General features: G+C 49.8%; 1 protein-coding gene and 1 long non-coding RNA gene across 2 annotated transcripts in view; one reads left to right on the top strand and one right to left on the bottom strand.

Annotated features, from left to right (window-relative positions):
• Nucleotides 1-398: 398 nt before the first annotated feature.
• LOC131518724 (uncharacterized) lies at nucleotides 399-2,692 on the bottom strand. Its single transcript, XR_009265258.1, has 2 exons — nucleotides 2,556-2,692; nucleotides 399-1,399 (listed from the first exon to the last, which is right to left on the bottom strand). It is a non-coding gene; the product is annotated as an uncharacterized LOC131518724 (long non-coding RNA).
• Nucleotides 2,693-2,758: 66 nt separating this feature from the next.
• The window catches only part of SAMM50 (SAMM50 sorting and assembly machinery component), a 33,060-nt gene continuing 25,017 nt past the window's right edge, over nucleotides 2,759-10,801 (top strand). Inside the window, exons 1-3 of the mRNA XM_058741077.1 lie at nucleotides 2,759-2,947; nucleotides 7,142-7,252; nucleotides 10,653-10,754. Coding sequence (XP_058597060.1) covers nucleotides 2,927-2,947; nucleotides 7,142-7,252; nucleotides 10,653-10,754 — 234 coding nt within the window. The 5' untranslated portion in view covers nucleotides 2,759-2,926. The remainder of the gene's footprint in view (nucleotides 2,948-7,141; nucleotides 7,253-10,652; nucleotides 10,755-10,801) is intronic.

The following is a 10,801-nucleotide window of genomic DNA, read 5'->3' as shown; positions in this document are numbered from 1 at the left end:
TTTCCCAGAAGCCCTGCTTTCGTTTGTCTTCCCTTGAGCCCCTTCAAATGCCCCCCCTCCCCCAGGTTTATGGCCCCGCCAGCCAGGTGGTCTCCACATGGACCCTATCCTAGACACTGGCCCAGACCCTCCCCTAGAGTCCCTCTCCTTCTGGGACCCCAGACTGTCCTGAGTGCTGGGCTGGTCCCCAAGGTTCAGCCTTGCCTGCTGTACTGAGAGTTCACAGCTGCATCTGGGGGCCTCACCTTGAGGAACCCCCCCCAGTCTCTGAGCCCACCTGGCCACCTCCACTGGCCACTCCTCGGCTACTCACCAGTATAACTCTCCGGTGCACAGCTGCCCTGTGCCTGTCAGATTCCAAGTCACCTGAGCTGGGCACCAGAGACTCCTTGAACCCCTTCTCCCCCGCCCCCTCCAGCTGGTCCCAATCTTGCCGGACTATGGAACCCAGCCTCTTGTCCTGAGCCTACTCACTGGAGCCCATGCCCGGCGGGTGCCGTGTGGGGCCACACGCTCCCGCGAAGCGCCAAGGCTCACCTCCCCTGACCTCGGGTGTAGCCTGGATCCAGGTCGGAGCCTGCTCCCCTCTGGCTGCCTGCCCGGATCCTAACAGTCGTGTTCCAAGCTAAGAAGTGAGTGACCTCTATGGGCATCTGTGGGAAGACCCAGTGTCCCTTCCTCATGACCTCTGAGATTTGAGGTTTCATTTTATTAAGGGAGCCAGTGTAGCCACTAAACTGCATTTCGACTACTCACGGGGCCAGATCTATCCTTCGTGAACCAAGTTTCTCAAAAGCTGGTGTCCTTGCGGGTATCACTAAGGGATTTGATCAGTTAGGTTGGTCTGGGTCAGGTGGCCTTTAACAAAGATTCCCCCAGAAGGTTGACTTCTTATACTGCATACCCATCAGACTTGGCTGGCCTAGCCCGAAACTGTCCCCCCATCTGGAGGGTCACTGATTGCAGCGACAGTGGGAAAGGAATACGGTGCTCAAACGTCGTCATCCAGAAGTGAGAACTATCCCTTTGGCCTTCAACCTGTTGACCAAAGCAAGTCACATGGATAGGGGCGGGGAAATGCTACTCTACCTTTTGCCTGATGGAACACTGTCACCGAGGGCCGAAGAGCCTCAAAAACCAGAACCCAAAGTCTCTATGACCCAATCAGTTCAGGAAACACCGGCTTCAAGAAAGTGAGATAGAGGTACTTTCTGCAGACTTCTCAGAGCCTTCAATATGTTAATGTGCATTCTGACTGTCAGACACGGTGTTTGAGGATAAAGCGGTCTTGTGTTCCTGATGTGGCTTCTGTCACTGTCACCGGTGCCTTGTACACAATAGGCTCTTGAATATTTGGCTCAGGACTCATTGCCGTCTGCAGGTCAACCTCATGGATTACCTTTGAGAAGACAATAATGGAGGAGAAAGTGCAGGAAGATGCAGTTTATCCAGTGTCTGCAGTGAGCCAGGCCCCACGCTTTAGCTCATCAAAGCCTCAGTATACTGCCATGCCTTACGAACTGCTATCATCCCCATTTTCCAGATGAGAAAACAGGAACCGGCAGAATGAATTCTGAGCAAGTGTCCAGCTTGTGTGACTTGTGCTTAAAGTCTGCTCCTAGATTAGCTTTGAAAATGTCCAAGCTTTCACACCTCCAATAGCCTCTTGAGTCCGAGCTGGGGTTCAGGAGATACCAATAGACTCACTTTGGCGGTCAGGGACAGGTTTCCTGAACCCCAGGAGCGGGGTGGGTGGGTGGGGGGGGGGGGGGGAGTGTAGATGGGTAGGTCAACCTGCAAGGGGTGCTGGGAGGTTAGGACTTGGCCCTGGCAGCGCTGGCTTGGGTTTCTTCCCAGGCAAGAAGGGGAATGTGGTCTCCAGGGCCCCTGGGGACTTGGGGTGCTATTTAAATGCAAGAGGGTGTCAGGAACTCTGGGAGGGGGCGGGGGGGGGAGAAGAAAAGGAGTTGAAATGATACTGTTATCAGAAGGGAGAGGACACATAATATGGTCCCTCTTCCCTCTTCCCCCATCCCATCACTCAGCTGTTTCTTCCTGCTTTCATCACTACACGTGGCTACTATTTACGACATGGTTTCGACGGAGGGGAGGGGGCTGCTTCCTCCACCGAGGGGCGAGGTGAAGCCCCGTGGCCATCCGGTTCTCCGCCCCTGGCCCGTGCCCGGGGGGGGGGGGGGGGAATCCCCGCTAGCATTTATGGGCTCGGTTGAATGGACGATGGTCGTGCACCCACGGCCCACCCAGAGCCTTGTGCTGTGCCGGGCGTTGTCACGCTCCGATTCCTATCCCGAGACGTGGTATGACCCTCCCCTTCCCTTTACCAAAGGGGGACAGCCCTCGGAGGCTTCCGCGAGTTAGGACCCGGGCGGCCGGCGGGAGGGGGGCAGGCGCCGAACCGGATCTGTGCTACCCCCCGAGGCCAAGGGAGGCGAGCCTCGGCGGTTCGCGGGAGCGTGGGGCGCGCACAGCATCCGCCGGGCCGGGGCGCCAGGAGGACTAAGGGAGGACCCTGGCTGAAGCCCCGGCGCACCCACCAGCGGGTTTGCTCTTTCCCGGGGGCGACTCCGGACTCCCGCTGCCTGGGATCCTCACTCGGACCCGCGCCCCACACGCCAGCAGCTACGCGGGCGTCTTTGGAGGCTCCGCGCTTGCGCAGTCTCCAGGCCGCGGGACTTCCCGGAGTCCGTGCGAACATCCGGGTCATGGGCTCCTAAGGGCCAATGAGCGGAAAGACCGTGAGCCGGGGGGCGGGTTATCATGGCTACCCCCAGTGCTCCCAGTCCGAGGGCTTGAAGGCGTCGTACCGACTGACGGCTCAGCCACCGCGGGCCCGCCCTCTGCCCTCGCCAGCCGTGCCGCGTTCGGGTCCGGGTAGCTCTGCGAGGCGGCGGCCGGAAAGGGAGCCATGGGGACAGTGCACGCCCGGGTAAGAGGCCCAGCGACCCGCGGGCCGCGTGACCTCTGGGCAGGCACCGCGGGGAGACGTTCTCGCCGCGGCGCCCGGGGTTCCTCCCAGTTGCGGGGGCGCCGGGGGCGGCGCGGCCTGCAGGCCGGGTGGAAGGAGGCCGCAAAGACCTCCGAGCAGGAGACCGGGCCCCAGAGGAGGGACGTGACTTGCCCCAGGTCGCTCAGCGAGGCAGTGGCCCCGAAGGGACTAGCGAGCTTTCCGTGGTGACCTGGAGCAGAGCAATAAGTCTTTCTCTGCACGACCTGACTTCTCTACCTTCAGCCGAGCCGGGTTACCGGTCGGCTTCCGCAGGCTCCCGCTCAGCCCCTGCCGGGGGCGCGGTGGACCCTAGAGCAAGTATCCTTTGAAGACCTCCGGCCCAGACCCGTCTAGAAGCCTGCCTTTCTCCTGCTTAACGGTGCAGAGACAGAACCTCTCCATGCTTTAGTTACCCCTTTTAAAGTGGAGGCGGGAATAGTACTTTCCAGTGTGTTGCGAGAATTGAGACACGATAGGTGAAGGTCCTTGGGTCCTTGGTGCGTCCTGCCTGCTGGCCAAACTGCTCTCCTTGGTCCTAATCTTAACTGAGGGCCAGAGAATGAGTACTTGGCCCAGGTCACACTTGTTAGAGCCTCAGAATGTTCCAAAAGTCAGACCTCCCAGCCTTCAACGTTACTTTTATCCTACGACACGGATTGTTTCACTTGTCCTGCTCAGAAGTTTCCCGTAGTTGGCCGTGAGCTTCCCCAAGTATTTCGCACAGGCCCCCTCGGCTTGGCCCTGGGAGTTGGACTTCACTCGGCCTCACAGATCACGCGTTCAAATGAAACACCGTGGCTGTGCTGACACACTCCTTGCCCTGTACCTGCTGTTCGGCGGCTCCTGGCTCACCCACCCCCACACTCGTTCCCCCCTCCCCCCCGCCCCGGGACACAGTCCCATCTTCTAGAGCTCACTTCAGGCCACTTGCTACATACACCTCCTCCTTATCTGGCCTCATTTGGACGCGCTGACTTCCTTGATCTTGCTCCTGTGCCGCCCGTTTGAGCGCTGTTTGGATTTTTGCCTTACCCTTTTCCAGTCTAAGTTTCTAGATGTTACAACAGGAGCCGCATCTGACTTGGTTTGCATCCCTCTCCAACAAAGCAAACGTTCCGCTCATTTATTACCGTAGCATTTACCGGTGGTCTGCTAGGTGCCTGGCATGGCTATAGGCGCTGGCGATTCAGAAAACAACGACAAAAATCTTTGCTTTTATTGAGCTCCTTTGACGCTAACGTTGCTGCTCCTTTGATTCATGTGTTGGCAAGAAATGTTCTTTGATTTGAACGGCACATGCCACCGGCCAGTGTTATTTGAACGTTTCGGTCAGGATTCGCAGCGAGAAGGCATTTTATGTTTGGCGGGTGGTGTTTACTATAAATATCAGTCTTGTTTTCTTATTTTTCTTATTTTTTAATATTTATTTTTGAGAGCGTGTGTGCCGTCCGCTTGGGGGAGGGGCAGAGAGAGAGAGAGAGAGAGAGAGAACAAGTGGGGGAGGGGCAGAGAGAGGGAGAGAGACAATTCCAGGTAAGTTCTGCTCTGTCAGTGCAGAACCTGATACGGGGCTCGTACTGACGAACCATGAGGTCATGACCTGGACCAGAGTCGGACACTCAACTGACTGGGCCACCCAGGTGCCTCCAAAGTTTGACATTCTTTTTTTTTTAATTTTTTTTTTTTAACGTTTATTTATTTTTGAGACAGAGAGAGACAGAGCATGAACAAGGGAGGGTCAGAGAGAGAGGGAGACACAGAATCAGAAGCAGGCTCCAGGCTCTGAGCCATCAGCCCAGAGCCCGACGCGGGGCTCGAACTCACGGACCGCGAGATTGTGACCCGGGGCCGAAGTCGGACGTCTAACCGACTTAGCCACCCAGGCGCCCCCAAAGTTTGACATTCTGATTAAAGGGTATAAATGGGAGTGGCAGATCTTTGGTAGACCATATTTCATGCTTTGAGATTTCAGGAACTGTAATGGAATTTTTTTTTTTTTTTTCGTAATGGACTATGCACCTTGTGCGTATTTGCTAAGCATTCAGATTGAATAGAGTGACTCCGTGCATATGTTCCTAACCATAGTATATACTCTGCACAGTTTGCACAAATTTAATATACTTTTTTGCACTGTGTAAACTTAAATACAGGAAGCATATTTGTGAAATGGTGTAGGTAAAAAGTTACTTTTTCAATTAGTTAACATTTTGAGAAATACAGTGATGATTCAGTTTTTTGAAATACTGCACAACAGGGGCACCTGGGTGGCTCAGCCGGTCAAACGTCTGACTTCAGCTCAGGTCATGATCTCCCGTCTCGTGAGTTCAAGCCCCGCGTGCTGTGCTGACAGCTCAGAGCCTGGAGCCTGCTTGGGATCCTGTGTCTCCCTCTCTCTCTGCCCCTCCTCCTATCTCTCTCTCTCTCTCTCTCTCTCTCTCCCCCTCCCTCAAGAATAAACATTAAAAAAAGTATCACACAACAAAAATGAAAAGATGACAATATGAAATAAATGATCTATTCTTTGTCCAGCGTGGTCTTCCCTTTTCACTCACGTAAATATCCCGCTTCAGCCGCTGTGAGGCAAGGGCTCGGTCTGTCTTGTTCACTGCTACATCCCCGGCTGTTAGCCCAGTGCTCAGCAGGCAGTAACACAGACTTCCAGAACCTAGAGGTGTCCCACTACGGGAAGGGCAGGTTCTGCCCCAAGAAGCCTGGCTCACATAGATGACATTTAAGGCAGATCGTTTTAGGGAGAAAGTTATTCTCCAAGGTGTGCGCAGACGTGCGCTTAAGGGTCAGGGGAGTGGTGGGGGTTGAACTTGGAGGAGCAGGTGTGGGCCTTCTGGTGGCGGTTCGTCACACACACTGTTAAGGAATCTCGTTGGATTCTCTATCTGCAGGCACTCTTGAGGGCCATCACAGTCTTTTAGAGCAGGAGTGGAAAAGAGGACATGCCAGGTCGTTACCTTTCCAGAGAACCTGTGACGTGCTGGAGGAAGGACGTACCGACGAGAGTCTGTCTTGTGCCTGGGAAAAGGGGATGGTGTCCCAGAGTCTCCGTTGCGGCACACACTGCAGAGTCCAACGCTTCTGTGCGCTTTGAAAGCACCTATTTGTAGAGAATTGGTGGAGCAAGGAGCAGCCAGATACTGGTTAGGACAGTGTTCCTCCAAATCTGCAAATTTGTGCATTTGCCCGGTGCCACACTGGCCCTGAATCCATACCCAGGAGGGCCTGGGAGTCCCCGTAGTTAGGCACGTCCCCATATTAAACATGTAATACCGTGTGTGTGTTCTCAAACATTCTATTGGATTATCATGGCCCCCTGGAAGTCCTATACCAGGCACAGCCTGTGCAGTTCTTACTTCGAAGTTGCTTTAATGCTTTTGAGACGATGTCAGTTCAGATTGCAGCAAGTGACTGCTTTCTGGCACATTTTACGAACATACGCAGCTCCTTTTAATGTGTGAATGAGACTTTCAGGGCGCAGAAAAATATGTTTTGGCAACTTGGTTTGTCAACGTACTTATCCTATCCTAGGCTGTATCCAATCTGGATGAAAAAAATTAGGGTAATTTCTATAACACCAAAACAATTTGTTTTATCTTTGATAAATGTGGCATCTTATTTTGAACTACTTTTTTCTTGAGATGGGCCTTAGGTACCCAGAACCGAACAGCCATAGTCGCATAGACCTCAGTTCATGACACAGTCATGAGTAATACACTGGCCACCAAGGGCTCACTGCCTATCCGGGGCTTGTACGTCAGCAGTATTTACATTTGCCTTGTTCTCCCCAGCCTCCACTCAACAGAGGGAAACACAGTACCGAGCTTTCTGGAACACCATCTAAAGACAAAACTCAAAAGACTAAAAAAAAAAAAAATTTTTTTTTAAGTTTATTTATTTATCTTGAGAGAGAACGAGAGGAGAGGGGCAGAGACAGAGAATCCCATGCAGGCTCTGCACCATCAGTGTGGAGCCAATGTGGGGCTCAAGCTCCTGAACTGTGAGATCGTGACCTGAGCCGAAAGCAAGAGTCAGGCACTTAGCTGACTGAGTCACCCAGACACCCCAGAGATTTTTGTGTTTTTGTGTAAGTTTATTTAACTGTGTCTTCTCCCTCCCTTTCAGAGTTTGGAGCCTCTTCCAGCCAATGGACCTGATTTCGGGGCATTAGGAGAAGAAGCTGAGTTTGTTGAGGTTGAACCTGAGGCTAAACAGGAGATTCTCGAAAACAAAGATGTGAGTTTTTGTTGAAGTGCTTGATGAAGTCACTGCCAGAGACATTGGCTTCCATAGACCCCAGGGAGACAGAGGATTAACCTGTCTCAGTGCCTTCATTGAAGAAGAGTTTATAGCCAACTGTTTTGGAAAGGCTGGTGATTTTTAGAAAAATAGCTTCTGGTTTTAGAGAAATAGTTTATTTATTTTATTTTATTTTTTTTTATATACTTTATTGTCAAATTGGTTTCCATACAATACGCAGTGTTCATCCCAACAGGTGCCCTCCTCAGTGCCCATCACCCACCTTCCCCTCTCCCCCACCCCCCATCAACCCTCAGTTTGTTCTCAGTATTTAAGAGTCTCTTATCGTTTGCCTCGCTCCCTCTCTGTAACTTTTTTTACCCCCTTCTCCTCCCCCATGGTCTTCTGTTAAGTTTCTCAAGATCCACATGTGAGTGAAAACATATGGTATCAGCCTTTCTCTGCCTGACTTATTTCACTTAGCATAATACCCTCCAGTTCCATCCACGTTGCTGCAAATGGCCAGATTTCATTCTTTCTCATTGCCAAGTAGCATTCCCTTGTATATATAAACCGTATCTTCTTTATCCATTCGTCAGTTGTTGGACATATAGGCTCTTTCCATAATTTGGCTGTTGTTGAAAGTGCTGCTATAAACATTGGGGTGCAAGTGCCCCTAGGCGTCATCATTCCTGTATCCCTTGGGTAAATTCTTAGCAGCTATTACTGGGTCACAGGGTAGTTCTATTTTTAATTTTTTGAGGAACCTCCACACTATTTTCCAGAGCAGCTGCACCAGTTTGCATTCTACCTGGGGAAGTTTAGACAGACATTTTTATATTTATGTTATTTAAAAAAACAAAACAAAAACCTAAGTATTTCAAGGACAGACCCAAATTATAATTAAGTTCATACTGTGTCCAGAAAAAAGAGTGAAACTTTTCCTAAACCTTGCTCCCTTTGAAATTTAAATCCAGCTGCAGAAGTGTAAGCACGTTTTCGGTGATTATATGATGAAGACCTTTTGCAATATTCTGATTACCCTCAGTTATGCATTTCCTTAGTATCCCCTATTATCTCTGCTTTGTTTCTCTGTTACTCATTGCCATGTACTAAACTGTAAACTTGTCTATTGTGAGCCCATTTAGAAGATAAGCTCTGTTGACTCAGGAATTTATGTCCTGTTCACTACTATATCCTCAGTGTTTAGAATAAGACCTGGCTTGTAGGTAATCGGTGCAGTGCACTGTCACTGAATAAATGAATTAAGTAAGCATCTACAGACAGGGAGGTAAGAGGCTCTGAGCCAGCATGTATCATGCTTCTTGAAATGCGCACAAGCACTCTAGCAAGATGCACAGTTATTAAGTTGGAGGTTGTAGCATCAGCGATCACCTGGCTACAGAGACCTTGTAAGTGTCAGTCACAGGAGGTAAACACCTGGCAAAAAATAGGTTCAGATAACCAGTTGTTCTAACAAGGCAGGAAAATAAATAAAGTCTGGAATGAAGAAGGGTGGATCATTAAACTTGAAAAAAAATCCTTGACTGACTTTTCAGACATTTGTCTCTAGCCTTGATCTCTTGCTGTGTCTCATACCTAATAATCAGTGTCCTTTTACAACTATGTGCAAAAGAATGAAACTGGACCACTTTCTTTCACCATACACAAAAAAGAAACTCAAAATGGATTAAAGACCTAAATGTGAGACCCGAAACCATAAAAATCCTAGAAGAGAACACAGGCAGTAATTTCTCTGACATCAGCAGTAGCAATTTTTTTCTAGATGGGTCCCCTGGGGCAAGGGAAGCAAAAGCAAAAATAAACAGTTGGGGCTACATCAAAATAAAAAGCTTCTGCACAGCAAAGGATACCATCAACAGGATGAAAAGAGAACCTATGGAATGGGAGTAGATATTTGCAAATAAAGGGTTAGTATCCAAAATGGACAAAGAACTTATATAACCGAACACCAAAGAGAGACAAATAATCCAATTAGAAAATGGGCAGAAGACATGAACAGACATCCAAGGAAGACATCCAGATGGCCAACAGACACATGAAAAGATGCTCCCCGTCACTCATCATCAGGGAAATGCACATCAAAACCACATTGTGATGTTATCTCACGTCTATCAGAATGCGTAGAATCACCCACAGAAGAAATAATAGGTGTGAGCAAGGATGTGGAGAAAAAGGAACCCTCATGCACTGTTGGTAGGAATGCAACTTGGTGCAGCGACTGTGGAAAACAGCATGGTGCTTCCTCAAAAAGTTAAAAACAGAACTAACCTATAATCTAGCAATTGCACTACTGGGTATTTACCTCCAAAACACAAAAACACCGATTCTAAGGGATACATGCACCCCTACATTTACTGCAGTATTATTTACAGTAGCCAAATTATGGAAGGAGCCCAAATGTCCGTCAACAGATGGACACACACACACACACACACACACACAAACACACACATACACACTGGAATATTACTCAGACAACAAGAATGAAACCTTGGCATTTACAAGGATGTGGACAGAACTAGAGAGTATAATCCTAAGTGAGGTAAGTCAGAGAGACAAATACCACATGATTTCACTTGTATGTGGAATTTGCAAAATGAACAAAAAGAGACAAACCAAGAAACAGGTTGGTTTTTTTTTTGTTTTTTTGTTTTTTTTTTGTTTTTTTGTTTTTTTGTTTTTTTTCAACATTTTTTATTTTATTTTTGGGACAGAGAGAGACAGAGCATGAACGGGGGAGGGGCAGAGAGAGAGGGAGACACAGAATCGGAAACAGGCTCCAGGCTCCGAGCCATCAGCCCAGAGCCTGACGCGGGGCTCGAACTCACGGACCGCGAGATCGTGACCTGGCTGAAGTCGGACGCTTAACCGACTGCGCCACCCAGGCGCCCCTGTTTTTTTTGTTTTTTAAGTTTGTTTATTTTTGACAGAGATGTGGGCAGGGGAGGGGTGGAGAGTCAGAGAGGCACAGAATCCGAAGCAGGCTCCAGGCTCTGAGCTGTCAGCACAGAGCCCGACGTGGGGCTCGAATCCACGGACCGCGAGATCGTGACCTGAGCCAAAGTGGGATGCTTCACCCACTGAGCCACCCAGGCGCCCCAAGAAACAGACTCTTAACCATGGAGAGCACACTGATGGTCACCAGAGGGGAAGTTGGTGGGGGGGGGGGGGGTGGGGATGTGTGGAAATAGGTGAAGGAGGCTAAGAGGACACTTACTGTGGGGAGCACAACATAATGTGTGGGAGTGTTGAATCACCACTATACATCTGAAACTCCTATAACACTGTATGTTATCTCCACTGCAATTGGAAAAAAACCAAAACGGCATTTAAAACAAAAAAATGACAATCAGTGTCCCTTTGTCACATTTAGGTGGTCGTTCAACACGTTCATTTTGATGGACTCGGAAGAACCAAAGATGATCTCATCATATGTGAAATTGGAGATGTTTTTAAGGCGAAAAACCTTATCGAGGCAAGTTCTCTCTGTTTGGCCCTGTTTCCCATTCCCTCCCGAGGAAC

This window comes from Neofelis nebulosa, chromosome 8 (assembly GCF_028018385.1).
Source record: "Neofelis nebulosa isolate mNeoNeb1 chromosome 8, mNeoNeb1.pri, whole genome shotgun sequence".
NCBI lineage: Eukaryota > Metazoa > Chordata > Mammalia > Carnivora > Felidae > Neofelis > Neofelis nebulosa.
Note: the sequence above shows the minus strand (reverse complement) of the source record. Positions and strands in the feature narration are given on the sequence as shown.